We start from the raw sequence: 22125 nt of genomic DNA, 5'->3' as shown, positions 1-22125 counted from the left end.
TTATCTGTCAAATGACAATAAAAATACCTTCCCTTCCCACCTCCTAGGTTTGCTGATGGAAGGACATCAAATGGGACAATAGCAGTATATTCCCACACCGCAGCCAGTCTCGGTGTGGGATGGAGGGATGTGGGTTTGAATTCTTGGTTTGCTAATTGTTGGGAGAGATAACTGGCCCACTGGAGGTGAGAGGTCAGAGCATCTGGCTAAATCTAAGGAGATCAAATTCAGCAGGAATAAATGTAAAGTCTTAGACGAGTACCAAAACTTCATGAGCCAGGGTGGGCCAGCAATGCTAAACAGCAGTGGTCTTGGAAAAGATCTGGGGGTTTTAGTGACCTATATAAGCTCAATGAATTTATATGATGGCAAAAAGAAAAAGAAAAGCTAATGGAACCTTGAACTTCATTAAGAGAGTCAGAGTTTCCAGAAACAAGAAAGGGATGGTCCATCCCATGGTGCTCTGCTCTGTTCCCACAAGATCTCATCTAGAAGGGTATTGCTCTGGACTGAGCACCACTGAATAAAGACATTGGGTAGCTGCAGAGTATCCAGAGGACAATGACCGGGAGGATAACATCCTTGGGTCCTGGTTACATGAGGGGAAGCGGAAGAAGCTGGAAGTATTTGCCCTAGAGAAAAGGAGACAAAGGGGGAACATATTTATCTTCATGTTTGAATAGCTGACACTGGAGAAAGGATTCAGTTTTCTTTAGCCCCAGTAGACCAAACTCAGATCAGGAGGTGCAAGTAGAGGCTGAACATTAGGGAAAGCTTTCTAGCCATACAGTTACCCCTCATTTAAATCAGCCGTCTCCAATTCCTTCTCTCAGGATTGTTCAAGCAGAGACCGGAGGACTGTGCCTAGTGGAAATCAGAGTGAAAATTCCATCTGTGGATGGGTCGGACTCCCAACCAATGAAGGATCTTTGAGCTCTGAAATTCAGGGATTCTAGGACATTTTTGTGTGATCTGGGGCAAGTCATTTTATTTCTCTGAGTCCAGGCTTCCTCATCTATGAGAGAAGATGATTGAGCAAGATTCTCCCTAAACCTATGATCCTAAAGAGAAATGGCCTCCATCAGTCAAGATTCAAATTCAAATCTTGCCTCTGATATTTAGGAGCAGTGTCTCTGGATAATAAGCCACTTCATCTCCTGTTGCCTCGGTTTCCTCATCAGTTAAACATAGTGCAAGGTTATTGTGAGGCTGAAATGAGAGAAGGTTCATGAAGGCTTTTGTTCTCCTTCAAGCATTATGTAAATATTTGCAATTACCATCACTCTGCCTGTGATTAATAAGAGTTGGGCACAAGGTTGGACAGGTTACCAGCCCTGGAAACATGGAAGGCAGTATCACCATTAATTGGCTTTCCCATGTTCCTTCTAGAATTGGGGCTGTCTAGGGAGAGGGCACAGCAGGTGCTAGGCTGGATGGATCTTGGGGGACAGTGATTGGCACCTATGGGCATCTCGTCCTAAAGAAGCCTGGGGCCTCGATGTGTCCACCCTGGACTTGAGTGACATGCCCAATAGAATTTCAGAGGAAAATGAGCTGCACACTTTTGGTCTATAACATCTCATTCCAGTAGCGTGACAATAAGGTGACAGGAAACAGTTTATTTTCAAGTCAATGTGAAGCATCATGAAGTCAGAGGGGCTGGAATCTGGTGAGCAGGAATTCTCAGCAGACTGTATTGCAGACGCTCATCTGTTATTTTAACCCTGTCTCGGCAGGTGGGTGTCATTCTCCTGTACACTTTAATTTGAGCCTAACAATGAAGAAATCTCTGCATTTTCATATTTCTGTCAAGTCAATCACTGAGGCCTTTAAATGAAAGGGAACAGTGGGTGCTAGTCAGAAGCTGTCAAACTGAATAGATAAGGTTTTTGTGTTGGTTTCCTTTTTCTCTGCTTAGGTTACATTGAAGAAGCCTGCATCATTCCCTGCCCCTCAGACTGCAAACTCAGTGAATGGTCCAACTGGTCTCGTTGCAGTAAGTCCTGTGGCAGCGGAGTCAAGGTGCGCTCCAAGTGGCTTCGAGAGAAGCCGTACAATGGTGGACGCCCCTGCCCTAAACTGGACCACGTTAATCAGGTATGCCTCACTGGGATTTTAAGTGTCAGTTCGGAATCCAACCATATTATTTACTCACTATAAAATGGAACTGAGGAAATAACAACACCCCCTTCCCATTTGAACCTGATTCCCAATATGGTCCGAGACACATTTCCCTGAGTTGTTCGTAAAATCAATTGTAAATTGGTAAAAACAAGCAAACAAACAAAAAAAAACAGTTTAAAATATCACAATGGTGATTTGAGTCACTTTTGAAGATTTCACAGGACAGGCCAATCCAATCTTTCAAATGTCACTTGAGTTAACATTCCATCTAAAAGATAGTCCTGAACATGGGCCCAGGGGAATTGCTTCCCTACCTTCGGGAATTCCCTCAGCCTCTTACACTGTCTCTTAATGGAATTGAATCAAGGGGAGGTGAAGCATATCGGGTAGGGGAGAGGGGAAGACATCCTTTTTCTAATAGGACTAAGGGGAATAGGAGCAGGACCCCCCACTCCTCCTCACTGCCCTGCCCACTCTAACTCACTCCTTATTTTTTTGAGGTCAACTAGTCCTCCACTAAGGGCCAGTTGGTTAGTTTGGGGATGCAGTTTTGCTGCCATCTGCTGGTAGTCTATTGAATTTCTTAACGAGGGTGAGCTTTCTAAGATCTTCATGCAGTGGCTCTTGGGATAGTCCCCATAAAAGAGAGCAAGTCTGTCCTCAAGTCCAAACAAGATGGCCAAGATGAACCATCAGTGAATTGAGACATCTGTCCCAACATTACCATGGCCCCAGACACCTTCAGCCTCTCCCAAAGTCCTTCAGATTGTTCTCACTTCGAGGCCAGTCTCCAGCAGGACTGAGTAATCTTACCCCATGAGTACGTGAATGTGTCTCTTTGGGTGCTCACACTCAAACACAGAAGGATAAACACAAATGATGTGTAGGAAGGCAGCACCGACCCACAGATTGAAAAGACTAGATTGAGCCTCAGAAGGACTGGGTTTAGCTCCCAGCTCTGATGCTCCCCAGGGGCCTCTGGGTCACTCCTTTAACATTCTCAGCCTTATCAGCAAATTGAGAAGGTTGGATATCTTCCCACTAGGGTCCCTGGCAGTTAGAAGTCTTTGATCTCTGGTCTTTTAAGAGCATTGCCCCACTCTCCAATGGCATGCTTGCCTAGGTAAGGGCCCTGGCCCATCCATCCATCCTTGCTCAGGGTCTGGGTACTGTTTAATTTCTGGCCAGACACCTTTTAAGAGCAAAAGTGATGGATTGGGATCCCAGCTCATCAAGAGACCAGCCTCAATCAAGGAAGTTGCAAAGAGAAAGTACCAGCTGTTAGAATATCTAATATGAATGCTAGAGCCCCCCCCCAACAAAATGCATAAAGTTTCTTGCAAATTCAGAAGAGGCACTTGGACAATCGATGAGGAAAGCATCTTGAAGCTGATGTTTTTGAAATCATCTGCAAAGTTCTGTCCTCTTTCTACTTAGCATTTATCATTCCTAAGGATAGTCCTGTACCAAAGTTCTGTATTCCTCAGGAACTCTTATGAGTGCCCCCTTTGCTGGGAAATGGTCTGTGGGAAGGCAGCAGTTCTCATTTCTGGAGCCCAAATCCCATCCTAGTACTGACCAACCATATAGGCTGAACACTCAGGCTGTTGGGAAGGTTTCTAAGTGATCTGGTCACCACTTTGACTTGTGTTGGGAGCCCTTGACTTGGGTCTTCAGCTGCTCCATTTCCCTTCCCGCCATTGGTCCCTCTCTCCCCTTGGTGACCCTCCTCATGGGATCCATATTGCCTAGGGCAGCGGATAGGCAGGAGTATAAATGACTTGGGAGCGGGCCTAGGGTGGAGTCCTCCAAAGCCCTGACTGAAGGGAGAGTGGTTGACAAAGCAAACTGCTCCCACCCTCAGGTCCTGATCATTTGTTGTTTAATGCACTTGGAAATTTGGCATTGTGGGAAAGAGTGTGCAACTTGCATCAAGAGAGATCTGGGTTCAAATTCCACCTTTAATACCTTCTGAACCAGAAGAAGATAATTCCCATATGGCTAAAGGGATTAAGAAGAGGAACAGGAACCCAGACTCTTGAGGGCAAACTTCTTTACTTCTTTGGGTCTCAGTTTGCTCATCTCTAAAAGGGGGTTAACATGATTTGCAATGTCTGCTAGGACTGTGATGAAGTTCAAATAAGACAATGTGCAAGAAATTCATGGAAAAGCTACAGGTCATGGTTCTGTTTGCTTCTCCACACCTACCGCGTCCCCTTCACTGACATGTCTCTCTCTGATTTTTCTCCCTTTGCCGAACACAATCTCACCTCCCCCAGGCTCAGGTAAGAGTCTCCAGACCAGAGGTCGGTTTGTTCTCCTTTCTGAGTTTCTGCATGTTGATCCCATTGCTGTGCTCTTTCCTTTCTGTCTTGGGGTGTGGAGAGCAGGCTAGTGATGACCCTCCTGCTGCCTCTGCTGCAGCTTCTGGGAGATTGGGAAGAGGAAGGAGGCCGAGGGGCTTCCAGTAATCTGGCCCCAGTCAGAAGGGGATAAAGGAAGCAGAATGGGGCTCTCATTACATCCTTCCTTCTCCCCAAGCCCAGCACGACAGCTGTCTTGTCTTTTGTGTTTTCTTTCATCTAAGTGGGGACCCAGCCTTTCAATATTCTGATCTAAAAATTTAGGTGGGAGCTCCAGAGACTCCAGTTTATCCACCCAAGGTTACCACTGGGGAATTGCCTGATGGAGGGAGGGGAACAGCATGGGAAACACCTATTCAGGCAATCACTGGGGAAATTGCCCATGGGGGCGGGGGGGACGTGCAGAGTGGGGCAAGGAAGGAGCTTGCCTCATTGCGCTGAAGGATAGCAGGTGCTGTCAAGCCCTCTGAATTCAGCATCCTGTGAATTTGGTGCCCTGGGACAAGATTCTGTTTGCCTCACCCTGGTGATGTCTCCATTGGACTCTGCTGGGCTATTTAGTGGAGTCACTTTCTATTCTTCCTTTTAGATTTTGGTCTTCAAATGTGCACAGAAATGAACCTTTTTTTGTACTAGTGCTTTTATCTTATACTAGTGATGTTGTCATAGCACAAGTCCCTCTTCCCATGATGTGTGAGGCTGCCAAGGAAAGAGTCCATGTGGTTCAAACCTAGTGTTTCCTGTTGCAGGGGTCCATTTGGTTGCAGGGGATTCTGGGACTAGAGCTTCCATTCCCTGCTCACCGTTCCCTTTAGTAGCATAGGGTTCAAGCCATCCATCCCCAGAGGACAGCGATGGACACCCAGTGTGGGCAGGCAGCGGCACAGACACCTTGGATGCTGGGGCAGCCAGGAAACAGGCAGGCAACGCAACCTTCCCACCACCTGAGGGAAAGTAGGGGAGGAAGTTTGCCTCCCCCCACCTTGCCTTGCCTTTTGGTGGAGAGGGGAAAACTCCTTAGCCCTCATTGCCTCAAGGTCCAGCCGCTCTGCTGAGCTGAAGAAAGGACTCCCTTGGAAACCAGAAGAAGCCGCCATGCCAGCCCGCTAGGGACAGCAGCCTTGGTAGCTTAGCAGAGGTTGGTCAGCTCATATTTAAAGCCTGGGGTGATCCAGGTGTGGAAAGTGTGAGAGGCCAGCCTCGTCAACCAATGTGGACAATCCCATGCACACCCCTAAGCTGGTAACCCAGATCCATCCCAGCCACCAAACAGAACTACATTGGCCTCATGGTGGGAGGGGGCAGGTGATTCTCTCTCTTCTCTCCTCTCTGTCCCTGTCTCTATTTCTCATCCATCTGTGTCTGTGTCTCTGTCTCTCCATTTCTTTGTCTCAGTCTCCTGCTCCTTCTATTTCTCTATCTCCCCTTCTCTCTCCTTCCCATCTTCACTGCTTCCATCCCTCATTACAGGTAGTGGTGTCCTCTTTTGCTCTCAGACATCCCATCTCGTTTACAGCTTCTTGCTCACTCTTCCAGGGGGAGCCTGGGAAGCCTCATTCACTGAGCCCCCCCCCCCCATGTTCTAGGTGTATGAAGTTGTTCCCTGTCACAGTGACTGCAGCCAGTACATATGGGTCAGTGAGCCCTGGAGCGTCTGCAAGGTGACGGTGGTGAACATGAAAGAGAACTGCGGAGAAGGGGTGCAGACCCGAAAAGTGAGGTAAAGTCCTTGGCATGCCCTGGGAGGGAGGCTCACCACAGCCCCTCATTGTCTGACGGAGTGTCCTTTGGGACTGAGGTTGCCAAGGACATTAACAGTGTCTGCCCATGACTGTGAGAGGTTTTCAGTCTTTGGCACAAGGTGCAGAACAGGGCCTTGGCAGAGCAGATCAGGGGCCTGTTAGGATGCGCATGTCCTAGAGTCATAGAGTTGGAGGTTATTGGTAAGGGGACAGATCTGTGTTCTCCTTGGTCTTCCTCTCTGTGGCAGTGATCTCTCTTGCCCATGGAACACAGGGCCTGGCAGGGCACACAAAGGGGATAGCCTGATGAGAGATAGAGACTGATGCTTCTTGCAGACAGCTGGCCTGCAGGTTGTATCCAGGAGCCCAAACAGCTCACTGGGTGATGATGGTCTCCCCAAAGGGAGTGAACACAAAGCATGACCCATACTAAAGGGACTAAGTAAACTGATAGGACTTTGGAGCTGGAGATGGCAGTGACCTCGGGGGCTCTATCATCCAACTCCCTCATTTTGCCATTGAGGCCTGGGGAGAGGAAGTGACAAGTCCAAGGTCAAATAGAAAGCACTGGAGGTAAGATTTGAACTCAGAGTCTAGAACTGTCTCTTGCATCTCCTTAATCTTCTCAGTCTGACCTCAATTTGGAAAGATCATTAATCCCAAACCATTAAATCAGCAGATTTTGCATGTTTTATCATGACACAATTTACTCAACAAATATCTATGAAGACTCCACTCTGGCTCATGCAGCATGAGATAGTGTGATAGCAGGAAGATGTGAGTTCAAATCTCCTCTTGTGTATACATTAGCTGTGTAACCCTGGGCAAACAACCAAATCCCAGTATTGCCTTTAACACTGACAACATGGGGCTGGCTATGGATCCAATGAGATCCTCTCATATTCTTTGTCCACCTTGAAGTTCTCTGGGTTCTCTGAGGAAGAAGGGACAAAGGACTGAATAGAGTCTTTGGTAAAGTCTGACTTCTCCGAACCACCCAAGACAGGATCAGGAAAAAACACCCCCCCTTAGGAAGCATCTCTAAATTCCCCAAGATGGGAGCTTGGAGGACATGACTGACTACTATCATATTGAGAAGGAAGGCACCTGGATATTAGGAAAGTGACTGTAAAGCTCAGAACTGTGAACAGAGCTGGTGCCACTGGAAACTCACTTGTACCCATTGTGATGCTCCCCATGTCGACCATGTCCCTTTGAGCCCTGACCTTGGTCAAGCCAGTAGGAAGGATTTCAATGACTCTTTTCCATTCATGAGCACTTCTCTGACCCAAGAGAGTAGTTATCATCCTTAACCTTGGCTCTTTTCTCCCAGAAAACCCTGTGATGACTAACCTTAGCTCCTCTACAGTTGTGCACTCATCTCTTCTTTGGGAGGCTGAACATATCTTCCCTCATGGCTCCCCTAAACATGGGGATTCTGCCAACTGTTTATTCAATAAATCACCCTTTCAGAGAAAATCAGGGAGATATCACCAAATGGGGTTGAGAGAGGGAGCAATAGGGCATTAGGTTATCCTCTCTCTTCAAAGATTCTCTTGGAGATACTTGGGTCAGAGCTGAACTCCTCTGGGACCCCAGAGTTAGAGTGACTTTAGACCCCTCCTTTTCTAAATGAGAAACTAGAAGCCCCAGCCGGTAGAGGGACTGCCCATGACCGCTTCAGCCTGCTCACAGCTCTCTACCCACACCTGAATTTCAGTGATGCCATGGGGCACCTGGCAGTTTAGGAGGGGGGTTCTAGCTAATCAGTGTTGGGCCCACATGACATTCCAAATAGTGCTGGGGAGAGCTCAATGGCACAGCAGAGAGAACACAGGATTGGGAGTCAGGGAGACTTGAATTCAAATTCAGCCTCAGATGCTTATGATCTGGGTGACCCAAGGCAAGGCACTTCACCCTTCTCAGGTTTAGTCTTCTCTGCAGAACTGGGATAGTGCTGGCGCCTGCCTCCCAGGGAAACTGTGATGATCACATGACACCATATCCAGAAAGTGCTTGGCAAATTTTAAAGGGCAATATAAATGCAATCAGTATTTATTATTATTATTAATATTAATATTATTATACTTGGAGTTCAGGTTCCAGTTCTTTTTTAATTAGTGCTGAGTGACCTTGGAAAAACTCACTCTTAGGACCTCAGTGTCTTTATAAAATAGGAGCGAGTGTGATTCCTGAGGTCCCTCCTCTCTCTGAATTCTCTGCTTGAGACAGGCAAATTGACTGGCCTGCCCAGCATTTTCTAGTCTGCTATGAGTAGAGCCTCAAGAATAAGAGATGGGTCCATGCTAAGATAATGGGACATCTAACTTTACTCATATTTAAATAAATAGGTATATACATATATATTTGGGTGTATGGGGTGTGTCTGTGCCTCATATGGGCTCATTTGTGTACAGTAGGTTTCAAGTGAACAGTGGAGGGCCCTGACTGTGAAGGCCAAAGAGAAATGGGGAGCCACTGAAGTTGGTTGAATGGAGATGGGTGACAAGGTCAGACAGCACTTGTCACTGAACAAAAGATGGGCTGGAGGGGTAGGGTGACACTGGAGACCAACCGCTATGGTAATAATGCAGGCAAATAGGGAGGAGACCATGATTGGGGGCCCAGAATCAAGAAAGGCAATGATGAAATGGGAATCAAGCTCCATAAGGGAAGAAGACAAACAACCAGACAGCCAACATTGATCAACTGCCTACTATGCACTAGCTGGTCATTCAGAGCCTTGGGGACATCTGAGGGCTTCTATTGATCTGAACAGTAGTGCAGCCCAGGCTTGGCCACCATACTGACAGATGGCTTTGGTTAGCTCACATGTGACTTTCCTCCTAGATGCATGCAGAACACAGCTGATGGCCCCTTGGAGTCTGTGGAGGACTACCTCTGTGACCCTGAGGAAATGCCTCTGGGCTCTCGAGAGTGCAAGTTACCCTGTCCAGAGGACTGCGTTACATCTGAGTGGGGCCCCTGGAGCAGGTGCTCCCTGGTAAGAGGGTCTGGGCCATGGCCTCTTTGTAGTCCATTAACTGACCTCCTCCTATGACCAGGTAAAGAGAATGGTTTGTAACAACACATGAAGATCCTTAATATAGGTAGTGGGAGATGGCAAACCCCCCAAATTGGGGCATCTCAACCACCTCCAGGATAGAGTTATGCTTCCTAACATCAACACACTTCCCTATGCCTGGAGACCCAGTCACACTTCTCCCCTCAGCACCACGCCTGCCTTCTCTCTCCCAGGGCCCAAAGGGTCTTTCCCATCTTTCAAACAGTGCCTGAGGTACTTGGAAAGTTAAGAATTGTGAAAAGTGAAAGAAAATCTCTTCAGGCAGGTGGACATATGATAAAGCACAAGCTTATTACAGGCTGTTCTCAGCCTCACATCCGATCCATTCCATGCAGGTGGCAGGTCTAATCTTCCCAATAGTTTGTGTCCCTCAGTGGGAGCATCAATGCTTAGAAAAAAGGTGACAATGAGTAGGAAACTCAATCAGTAAGTAACTGAGTCAGAAAGTATGGAGCCTCAGCAAATTTCTCTGTGTATTAATTCTGGGGTGGGGGAGGTTGTTTCTTAGAAATTCACTCACACAGCCTGGAAGATCTCATTAGACCTCAGGGTCTTCCTACAGAATCCTGGAAAAGGATCATTTCCAACAGAATTCGTTTGCATTATAGGAAATGTGACCTAAACTCTGGTGTCTTCCTGAGGACACCCATTCCAAAACTATGGAGAAAGGAATGGGAAATTGTATAATTGAGCGGGAGATTGAGTGGTATAACTTGGAAAGTGGGTGATAAGATTGATCATCAGAACAGGTTTGCTATTCAGTTGTTCAGTCACATCCACCTCTTTTTGATTTCATTTGGAGTTTCCTTGGCAGAGATACTGGAGTGGTTTGCCATTTCCTTCTCCAGTTCATTTTGCAGATGAGAAACTGAGGCAAACAGGGCGAAGTGACTTGCCCAGAGTCATACAGATAGTAAGTATCTAGGCCAGATTTTAATTCAGATCTAATTAGCCTAGGCCTGGGGCCCTATTTGCTGTGCCACTTTGCTACCCTAGTACATGTTTACCTAGGAGGAAAATAATTTTGCATCCCCAGATTTTGAAATTGCTAGAGGAAGGAAGAGAAATAGTCTGGGTATATGGGAGAATGAGAAATCCTCTTTCGATAATGGGGCATCACAATGTACTCTATCTTGAAAGTTGGAAATGTGTGTGGGTATGAGAGTGTGTGTGTGTGAGAGACAGAGAGAGAAACTGAGAGACAGAGACAGGCAGAGACATAGAACATTTGGCGAAGAATCAAGTTCTCGAATAAGACAAAATTGCAATGGAACAATATTTCCCACTCTGCTTCTTACCTTTGTATCTATTTCTTCCACTAGAAAACAAATCTAACTCCATCCTCTTTCCAGACTGATTCCCTAATGCTCCCAAATGTTTCTAACTTCCATTCAATTTTCAGTTTCTACTATGCACAGATACTGTGTTAAGAAGTGGGAAATGGGTTTACAGAAACAAAAATGAGCTGATCCCTGTTCTCTAGGAGATATAAATGAAAGTGGAAATAATTAAATGAGTAAAGGCTTCAGAAAAGAGAAAGAGCTGAACACAGACCACAGTGGGTCATAGGGATTCTTCCAAAGAGCCTAGGGCCTGGATAGTCATTTTCAACAGGATTGGTTCTTGGAGTAGTGGCACAATACAGATATCAGTTGCAAGTGTGGTTGTAGAGAAGAGTTAAGGTGAGGCCTGGATCATTCTAATATGTCATCAGAGCAGGAGACTAGCCCGTTCCCCTCTCTGCAAGATTTCCAGTAATGCCTGGATGTGCTGTAGAGATCTTCAGATACGGGTTGGATGACATGATGACTGATGTGTCCCGCATTAATGAGGTCTTAAAATTAGTATTTTTCTGCAACTGTAGCATCTGCTCTTGAGCTACTCTCACAATATTCTCTCCCCTTGGCAGACTGGGTTTCCAACAATGCCCTACTATTGTTGCTGAAGAGATTTGGGGATGTATCTTTTGAATTTTCTAGCTCCCAATCCTCCACCAAGATACTTCTTTCCATGCTCTTCATGGTTATCCAATAATGTCAAGCAATCAGACTTAATTAACTTTCACAAAGAAGCACTTCCTAAGGTGGTATAGTAAGAATAGTTAGTCTGAATCATCTGCCCCAAAGCTTTGACTGCCTTCTCTCACCAGGACAAAGTGGGGGGAAAGCAGGGTTAGGGTCAGAGAACGTAGCTCCCAGCTCCTGCCTGTGATGAGAACCCTTTCTTCCCCTTCGTGTGGCTCATGAAGTTCTCCCTAGACATGGGATTGCTTTTGGTGGACTCTTTACTGAGTGTAGAAGTGCATTTTTCTCAGTTTCTCATTTGTCCTCGAATCCCAAGACAGACAATGGATCTGTCCTAGGAATCACAACCCAGGGATATGGCTGGGATGTGGGGAAAAGTCCAAATTCCCCAAGCCTCCGAAGTTCACAAGTTATTTGCATGCCAAGGATGGGGACAGGGGAAGAGAAAGGAGACCGAGTCACTGCACTCACTCTGCCCACCAGAAAACTCCTGCTCAGGGACTTGGCTAGATCATGCCCTTCTCTAACCTTTTATTGTTTAGTTGGTTTTCTTTGGGACCCCACTTGGGGTTTTCTTGGCAAAGATCCTAGAGCAGTTTGCCATTTCCTTATCCAGCTGCTTTTTTAAGTGTCTGCGGTCAGATTTAAACTCGGGAAAAGGAGTCTCCCTGACCTCTAGGTCTAATGCTCTGTCCATGGTGCTGACACTCTTCTCTAACCTGCCTGATAGTTAAACATTTGGGTTCCAGGCTCACCTGCTCTTCCATTAAAAAACTCACAGGTCTTAACATGATTTCTTCAGCTACTACCAACAAAACCCTGCGTGCCCCCATTTTACTCTCTCCAAGTCTGTACTCCTTCCAAATTGAGCAGAGCCTTTTCCATTCCAGTTAAAGTGCCTTTAATTCATCGGTGAGTTGATTGGTTCAGTGGAGAGGGTCAACACTTGTTCACCACTAGTTCAAAGCTTTGGTTCCAATTCTTTGAACCAAGATGTCTAGACCATTGATAAATCTTTGGTAATAACTGGTATTGGACACCGCTGGAACACCGTGAAAAGTGATTTTCTGAATGAATTCTATGATGGTTGTATGAAATCTTCAAGATGTGGTGGAAAGGACTCAAGAACAGAAGAGATTCTGAATTCTTAGAAGCTGGAAGACGCATTTGCAGATGAGGAAATTGAGTCAGAGAGAGGCAAGTAATATGCCCAAAATCACAGTGCATGTCAGTTGTTAGGAAGAGTTGAGACTAGAAGCCAGGGTTCTAATACTTTGAACAGTGCCTTTCCAAGTGCATCTCCCACTAAGTAGAAGGTCATAGTGCTCAGACCTTCTCTTCTTCTTTTCTCCAAGCCCTGCAATCAAAGCACATTCCGGGAAAGGTTGGCAGATCCACTAAGACAGGCAGATGAAGGGAAACCCTGCCCTGATACCATCGAGAAGGAACCGTGCATTCTCAATAGAAACTGCTTCCACTATGACTACAATGTGACAGGTGAGTAGGAGGGTGATCCATGATGAAATAAGTTTCTGGGAATGGACTACATCAGCCTCAAAGGGTCCCAGCTAGAATCACGTTTCTTTTGCTTGGTTCAGGTAGAACCAAGTAGCTACAAAGTCTTACTAGATGCAAGCAATATTCTCCAGAAGAGTTTGCAGTACTTGAGTTAGTTCATTGAAGTGGACACAAGGCTTTGAAAACAACCTCACTGCTTCTAACCCTAAAACTACCTGAAGTCTGATGTTTGAGATGCTCCACTTCTACTGAGGAAGACTCGGGAAAGGAAGCAGGCTTTGCGAAAGACTGTTTGGGGGTGGGGTGGGGCAAGAGGAGAGCACCATGTATGCATGTGAACTGATATGAAACATATCCAAAAGGGGGGTCATAGTACCTCTCTACTAGCATTTGCAGACTCTGGCTTGTTCATTCTGCCCCAGATGACAGTACTAGGAGTGATGAGTGAAAGGGGACAAGATTTACACAGGATGGGCCGACAAAAGTGGGCTGAAAAATAAAGGAATAGCCAGACTCTTGAGATCACAGGACTTTGGGAGTGTTTGAGGGTAGAAAGAAAAATTTCTTGCCTTGAGGGCTATGCCAATATGGAATAAAGATGCATTGAGAAGATATGAGCTCCTCTTCCTTGAAAGTCTTTAGACAGAGACTGGAGAACCATTTGTTGGTCCCATTGTGTGAGGATTTCTTATTAAGGAATGAGTTGGGATACTTGGTTTTCAAAGTCCCTTCCAAATCTGAAATCCTATGATTTTTGTGATTCTTTCATTCTCTGACTAATTTGAAAGGTGGGCCTGTAATTTCATTCTCTCTGTGGTGGTACTCCAAATAAAAGCAGACTTCTAGGTCTAAATTGCTTTAGGGCCCTGAAAGGTAGCTAATGTGTCACAGTCAGACCCTGAATCCATGTCTTCCTGGCTCTGGCTCCAAACCTGGTTCTCTCTCCATGTGACACTGACTCTCATTCTCTGTTGAAAAGAAAGAGTATTATGTTGAACCTCCCTGTTATTATAAAGGAAAATATAAACAAAATTTGCTTTCCAGATCAATATTCATATCATCAAAGTACTCTAATGATTTAGTTGAGATATCATCTTCCCTTAGAGCTCTAGGCAATGACAGACCTCTCCCCATCTCATCTTTACATTATGGTCAGCTCCTCCCACCCCATGCATTGGTACTGGCCTTGGTGCAAGAATCATACAAGGCTATGATTGCAAGGCACTGGAGCAGTCAGGAATGAAAGTCAGCTTCAGCCCACCAGATCCTCCTTAGATATCTCATTTGAGGTTTTGTATGCTAATATTGCCTCCTCTCTGTAGACTGGAGCACTTGCCAGCTGAGTGAGAAGGCGGTTTGTGGGAATGGCATCAAAACAAGGATGTTGGATTGTGTTCGCAGTGATGGCAAGTCTGTTGACCTGAAGCACTGTGAAGAGGTGGGTGGATACTTTTCCCTAATAACTCAGTGCATGCCGAGTCAAGCCAATTGCATTCCACACAGTCCCTTGCTTATAGATGTTTTGTTTTCTGGGCTATTCATAGATTATTAAATGCCCTTTGGAACAAAACTGTCTGTCACCACTGATTTCTTCCCATCATTTCCTCCAGTTTCTCCTACATGAGGTTCAACAGTATGTTAATGAAATTCTCCTGAATAAAATGCTTGGGGACTGATCAGCAACCACAGGAACAAAAACAGTAAATCTCACTCAGGGTTTTCATTGAGTTTTTAATTGGATAGGAAGCACGGGCAATGTCTGGGACAGCTGCCAGTGTCAATCATACTTACTGAAAGGCTGCTAAACATTAATCACATGTGGTCTATAAGTGTGGGTAGGTATGAATTTCTAACCTTTGTGTGACCCTAGGTCTTCATATCTGGGTCAAAATAATTCAGAACTCAAACCAAGAAATGGAGTCAGCCATGGATACCAAGAAAGCATAGGCAGACACTTCCTACTTCCTGATTTCTCTGTTTATAAAAGCCATGTTTCCTTCTGGAGATGTGAATTTTGGAGGCATGTGCCAATGCAGCTGTTAACCTTTCTTTATTTTTAATAAATAAGAAATGACTTTTAAAATGAATGACTTTTAGACTTTATCGACTTGAAAGAAGATATGTCCCACATGTCTGAAAATCTTAAGATCATATTTAGAACTAGAAAGAACCCTGAAGATCATCTATTCAAGCCCATTCAGTTTTCAGAGAAGGAAACTGAGACCCAGAGAGGTTAAGTGATTTACCCAAGGTCAGACAAGGGACAAAGCCAGGATTTGAACCCCCCCCACTCCAAATCCAACATGCCTGCTTCCCTACTACATTATAATGTTGACCTTTGACATTTCTAAGTGCAGATCTTATTCCAACTCCCTATTGCTTCATCAAATAGAATGACAACTTCAAAAGAATTTTTATTTTGGTCCCTAGAAGACAAGATGATTGATAAATAAAGTCCACCTCCAATGCTTCATCATGATGTGAAGGTAGTTCAGTCAACTAGTCCTCATTTTAGAGCATCTATTATGTGCAAGTCAGCCAAAATGCTGAAGGCTTTGGTGAAGGGTCCCCAGATGAAGCGAGTTTTTCCAAAACAAAGGTCTGTCATCAAAAAAGTAAATTGGACTAATTTCAGGAGCCTGCTCACCAGAACAAGGAATGCATTTGCATTGCAATTCATGACTCTATGATATCTTCTGTGGCAGAAAGGGATTGTGATTGACTTTGGTGGAGGCAAGAGCCATCCAAATGAAGTTCCTGATCCTCTAACTGCTGAGCCAAATGTGTAGCAATAACATTTATTTGGTGTCAACTCTCTTGCTATCTTTTGTTTCTACCACACATATATCCTAGCACTATGTCCTTCCCCCTTCTCAGAGAGCCATGCTACATAACAAAGGATTAAAAGCAGAAAAGAAAAAACAAGTCAACAAAACCAAAAATATGAGCTACGGTTTAACTGTCAGACAATTTTGAATTGTGCTCTTTGTATCATAGTAGCCAAGGCAGGGGCTGTCTGGGAGGAAAAAGAAGCATGACTGAAAGAATGGAATTAGACGGCCTACAACCCATTTTTCCATCAGAGTTTGCAATGAAGAATTAAACAACAGTTCAGGGGAAAACTAGACCATGGACCCACACGTGTATACACACACACACACACACACACACACACACACACACACACACACTGAAAGGTTGATTGTTTGCCTTCTGCCTTTTGCAGAGGCTTGCTCTCAAGCCAGCACCAGTAGCTAACTCCTGCTGTTTCTCAGTCACCTGAAAAATGATGGGTTTGATCCCCAACATGGAGGAAAATGGAGGTTAACAGCATGTATCGTTACCACAACATCCATGGGGTATTTCTGACATTAGCACCTGGGGTTGTTCTGCTCCATTTTTCCTTGAACATAAGCTTGCATTGCAAACCTGAGAGCATTTTATAAATGGGTGGTATTTTTGTTAGTAGTAATCCTAATTATAATGGATTTATTATCTGCAGAGAAAAAAATATATAGAAACATAAAGGCATAAGCACAAACCCAGTATTCTACCTTAGCTCCTCATGTTTGAAATGCTGAAAGTTTCCAATGATGAATAATAGATATGGTAAGCCCATCATGGCACCCAAGTTCAAAGAGACTAATAGGAGTTACAGACACTTTGGCCCAAGATGTTTACATTCTGAGATACAGAAATCTTGACATTAGGAGCAGTATTTTTTCCAAATAGAAATCTTACCCTTCTTGAATAACATCATTTGAATGATTTCCAATGGCCTTTTCTAGGACTCTCCTCACTTGCTCTTTTAAAACAGAGATCCTTAGTGAGCCCCTGTGGTTGCCTAATACTGCTCTTAAACATGGGATAAAGCAACTGATAGCAGGTTCCAGAAATGTCGGCTCCTTAGTTAAAAACACAAGGATAGACATTTGCTCAATCCCTTTTAACCTCAAGATGACATTCTCAGGTCATGTGAGGAGCAGAATAAAGCTTTTTGCCCAATGGCAAAGATAATCCTGTCCAAAAGAAGTGACTTAATTCAATAGGAAAATCTGAAGAAATAGAAGTAGAAGACTCTTACCATGCTTTGGGGTGGCTACTAATTACTGTGATTTTGAATAAGTCACTCAATCTCTCTGTACCTCAGTTGTTTCATATGTAAAATTTGCCCTGCCTGCTTTCCAAGTTTTCTGGAAGGGAAGTGCTTTGTAAACAGTAAAACTAATGATAAGGTGTGTTGTTTAGTGCTTTAAAGTTTCCAAAGCATTACATATATATATATATATATACATATATATACAAATATATATATGTATATGATCTCCTGTGAGCCCTACAACAAGTTTATGAGGAGGAGACTAGACTAGAAGAAGTATCCCCATTTAACTGATAAGAAAATTAATGCTAGAAGTGACTTACCCTAGGTCATATAGCTAATGAAAGTTGGAGACAACATTTGGACCCAAGGCTTTTTAATCTCCACATCAAGTGAATTAAACCAACAATTTCACAATTATTTAGTCTCTCACCTCTGGTCTAATTCCAATGGTTTCCTAAGATGCATTAGAAAACAGCAAATTTGGAGTCCTCATGTATCATTACAAGTATGCTATTTCTGTCTCCACTGAGAAGTAAATGGATTCAGTTAAATCCCCATAAAGTTGCTTAATCTCTCCTGTACCATTTCTTAACCTGTAGTAATAGCCACCATGAGGTTAAATATGGTACTAGTATGGAGAAAAAGCTTGAGCATGAGGGATGTGCCACTTCATCTCTAACATTTCATTACTAAAGACATATGCTAATGTCTAATACCAAAGCAGGAAAGACAGAGTGCCTTTGCGCTAAGAATATAAATAAATTTCAGGGTCATAGGTAAAGAAATACAACAGTGGGGGTTCCAACATTTTCCACTGTTTTCACACAGATCCAACTTCCTTCAGCCTATTTCCCTGCTCTGACTCAGTCCATTCATCAAAGTCACAATGTTTGAATAACCTATCGATTTGCTTTATGCAGGACCAGAGCAATGATGTCTCCACTGTCTCTCTATCATTCATCAAATCTAATGCTCTCTTGTCTCTCAGGGCATCCAGGCTCTTTGGAGTTCTGTTTGTAGCCACCCTACCTCTGGCTCCTTGGGCCTGCTCATCCTGTATGGATGGGGGGACATGGAATATGTGAGCCCTTCTACCATGATGGCCCCTATATAGATATCCTGAATCAAGGATCCTTCTCAGGGTAGAGGCACCAAAGGGGTTCACCAGTGAAAGAATCCAAGAAATCACAGATTGGGACATTGATGAGTACAAGATAAAGAGGCAGTATCTCTGCAGGGTTGTATGATTCCTGAAATACTTGGGAAATGCCTTGGAATGTGTCTACAATGCAATCTGATGCTCTGCCTCCAGGTGTGAAGAAGTCAGTCTGCATGGTATCCATTATCACCCATTTCTGTCTATGCAGCATAAATGTCAGCAACAGAATTTGCCCAGAAATGTCCCTGAGTCCTCTATCTCACTTGTGAGAACAAAAGGAAGGGGTGTGTGAGGTTTTTCTCAGTCTGTCTTCAGCCTCATTAAGGATATGTCTTTATAACACTCAAGATGAAATACTGATCACTGATTTGTGGGGTATTTGGTTTCTTTTTTCAGCTCAGCCTGGAGAAGACCTGGCAAATGAACATGTCCTGTGTGGTAGAATGTCCTGTCAACTGTCAGCTTTCTGATTGGTCATCCTGGTCAGAGTGCACTCAGACATGTGGCCTGACAGGTTGGTACCCACTCAGCTGTCAGCTTAACAGAATGAAAGGACCTAAGAAGCCCTTCCCAATCTCCCTGTTTGGGAGGTCTCACATGTAGCTGGGTGACAAGCTCCAAAGAGAGTCAAGAAGAACTGTTGGACAGAGAGCTGGAACTGAAATCAGAAAGAATTGGGTTCAAAGACAGCCTGTACCAATTAGCACTGGATAACCCCCTGAAAGCTCTGATCTTCTGTCTCCTCATCTCTAAAATGGGAATTGAATATCTGTGGTGCCCGATGATGAGGCAGAAAAATGATCATGGATATAAAAAGTTCTGCAAAGTTTAAATCATTGCCAAAATTCTGGTTATTGTCATCAAGTTACCTAACTTTGTGTCTCTTTTTATTTTTGAAAATTTTTATTTTGAATTTTATAATTTTTCTCCTAATCTCACTTCCCTCCCCTGCCCCACAGAAAGCTTTTGTTAGTCTTTCCATTGTTTCCATGATCTACATTGATCTAAGTTGAATGTGATGACAGATAAATCATATCCTTAAGGAAGAAACATAAAGTATGATATAGAGCAGAATTACATAATAAGAACATTTTTTTAAATTAAGGGTACTAGTCCTTGGTCTTTGTTGAAACTCCACAGTTCTTTCTCTGGATACAGATGATATTCTCCATCGCAGATAGCCCCAAATTGTCCCTGATTGTTGCACTGATGGAATGAGCGAGTCCATCAAGGTTGATCATCACCCCCGTGTTGCTGTAGGGTGTACAATGTTCTTCTGGTTCTGTTCATCTTGCCCAGCATCTAACTTTGTGTCTTTTGAAGGAAAAATGATCCGAAGGCGAACAGTAATTCAACCCTTCCAGGGAGATGGTAGACCTTGTCCTGCACTGATAGAACAATTCAAACCTTGCCCAGTGAAGCCCTGTTATCGATGGCAATATGGCCAGTGGTCAAACTGCAGAATAGAGGTAAATGCCCATGGGAGGTAGGATGGGGGCAGATGTGTGTTATCTATAGGAACCCTGCAATTGGGAATTTGGTAGTACACAGGTACCATATTAGCCATGTGAAAAGGGGGGAAAGGGGATTAAAAAGGGGGAAATGGGGCTGCCTTTAAAGTCACAGGACATGAATTCAAATCTTCTTTTTCTCACTACCCAATATCCCCTTGAGTCAGACTTTACCTCTCTGGTCTTCAGTTTCATTTTCTGTAAAACCACTGAGTTGCACTGGATGGCCACTGAGGTCCCTTTCAGCTTTAAACCTATGAGTCTATTATTTTAAATAACCACTTAATTAGATCTAATGTGGAATCCCTCTTGTCCTATAAAAAAATCAAAGCATCATTTGATTGAAGTTTCACTTGCCAGTGTTTGGGGAAAATATGAGAACTTGGTCTGGGAGCTCTCCCTGGTGCTGACCTAGCACAAGCTAGCAGGTCGTTCTTGCCATTCTTTGCATGGAACCCAAAAGAAGATGACTTAGGGCCATGGGATCAGTACGGAAAGGTGGGTTTTTTCTTTTCTTCTAAATTCTCCTGCTTTCTTTTTCTTCCTTTATAGGATGCTCACTGTGGAGAGGGCACTAAAACCAGAAATGTATCTTGTGTAGTGAGCGATGGATCAACAGAAGACCTAGGCAAGACTGTGGATGAAGAATTTTGTTCAGAAATAGACCCTGTTGTGGATGGAAATAAGAAGATTGTGCTTGAGGAAACCTGCACACAACCTTGCCCTGGTAAGACTGCCCCAAACTTGAGCTCTGTTGGCACATCCTCCAGGAAATCTACTTCAACTCACATCCCAATAAGAGATTAGAAGAAAGGTGGTCATAGTGAAAGGGAAGGATCCACTCTATGTGAGTGTGCACAAATAAACACTACTACTGATTAGAGTGTAGTGAACAACAAAATCCTCCAGATATGGACTCAATAGTACCCTTCAGACCTTGAGCTATGAGACAACACAGTATAGAAGAAAAACACTGGTTCTAGAATAAAAGGCCCTGGGTTTAAATCCTGCCTCCAATCTTTATGGTTGATGCTGGCCCCAAACCACTTAATCTCCCTGAGTCTCAGTTTCCTCATCTGTAAAACAAAAAGGTTGAACTAGAAAGCCTATAAAGTCCTTTCTATCTCTATCATAGAGATAAAGATATCATATCATAGATAAAGATATAGATAAATTTTATAAATGAAATCACTCTTATCAATATTAAGACCACCTCATTTTGTCTCTTGCATAAGCACCCTATGTGGGGACTTTTAGAGGCTATAAGAGGGTATATTAATCCCTCCCCATTCTATATCCCATCTTGGGCTGGATTCAAACAAATCAATAGGACAAAGAGAATGGTAGCCAAAGAGAAAAATCCTGCCAGCACCAAAACAGCATTCCAGGCTGAGTTCTTCAGTAGGGCAGGTGCAGAAGATACTCTTTCCATTTCTCTGTGAGTTCTCAGAAGGAATACTATCTTCTCCCATTCCTACTGAATCAGCACAAGATTAAGAACCCATATTTCTCTAATCATGGATCCTCAATGCAAGCTGAGGTGCTTGGCTCCTGGAAGGGACCTAGGTCTGTTTGTTTCCTTTGAATTGTATCTAACTTAGCACTTCATGCTGACAATATGATGCAATATTATAGACCTAATGGTGCACTGGATAGATTGTTAGGCCTGAAGTTAGGAAGCCTTATCTTAATGAGTTCAAATCCAGCCTCAGATTCTTACTAACTGTGTGACCCTGGGCAAAGACTTAAACCTGTTTGTCTTAGTTTCCTCATCTGTAAAATGACCTTGGAAAAAATGCAAACCATTCCAGTATCTCTGTCAAAAAAAGGAAAAACCCAAATGAGAGTCCAAAGAGTCAAGCATGAATGAAACAACTGAACAAAAATAGCCATAGACCTCAATTATGTGCCTGCTTTACACGAAGTCCAGACTTATTGAGTTTCATTGAGAATGGTGATTGGAAAAGGTACAATGCAACCATCACCATAGAGGGCTATCTGGGGAAATTATTTCATTTGTATTCACTTTCTTCATCTGTAAATCAAGGAAAATGATACCTGCCCTTCCACCCTCTCAGGAAGCTTATAAGGATCAAATGAAAGGACCTATATTTAAGAGCTTTCTGAACTCTGTAAATCAATTAACAAAATGTAAGAGCTTCTCTTTTTTGATTATTTAGGAGATAACATGGCATACTATAGAGCAAGTGTTGGGCTTGGCATTCAGAATATTCCAGAATTTACCCTGATGAATAAATTGGGGCATTTTTGGTTTTTACAAGGCAGTGAGGTTAAGTGACTTGTCTAAGGTCACACAGCTAGGTAATTATTAATTATTAAGTGTCTGAGGCCAGATTTTAACTGAGGTACTCCTGACTCCAAGGCCAGTGCTCTATCCACTGTGCCAACTAGCTCCCCCTAAATTGGGGCTTGTTAAGGGATAACATTTTCATTTCCTTTACCAATGACCTGAATTTGGTCTGCTGACATAAGCCCC

At 43.9% G+C, this 22125-nt stretch overlaps 1 protein-coding gene across 1 annotated transcript in view; it reads left to right on the top strand.

Moving 5' to 3' along the window:
• Nucleotides 1-22125, top strand: part of THSD7A (thrombospondin type 1 domain containing 7A) — a 323596-nt gene that overhangs the window by 291623 nt on the left and 9848 nt on the right. The window contains exons 15-23 of the mRNA XM_074195394.1: nt 1919-2097; nt 4404-4409; nt 6074-6207; nt 9080-9233; nt 12694-12835; nt 14179-14294; nt 18514-18631; nt 19441-19586; nt 20181-20355. Coding sequence (XP_074051495.1) covers nt 1919-2097; nt 4404-4409; nt 6074-6207; nt 9080-9233; nt 12694-12835; nt 14179-14294; nt 18514-18631; nt 19441-19586; nt 20181-20355 — 1170 coding nt within the window. The remainder of the gene's footprint in view (nt 1-1918; nt 2098-4403; nt 4410-6073; nt 6208-9079; nt 9234-12693; nt 12836-14178; nt 14295-18513; nt 18632-19440; nt 19587-20180; nt 20356-22125) is intronic.

This window comes from Macrotis lagotis, chromosome 7, assembly GCF_037893015.1.
Source record: "Macrotis lagotis isolate mMagLag1 chromosome 7, bilby.v1.9.chrom.fasta, whole genome shotgun sequence".
Taxonomy (NCBI): domain Eukaryota; kingdom Metazoa; phylum Chordata; class Mammalia; order Peramelemorphia; family Peramelidae; genus Macrotis; species Macrotis lagotis.
Note: the sequence above shows the minus strand (reverse complement) of the source record. Positions and strands in the feature narration are given on the sequence as shown.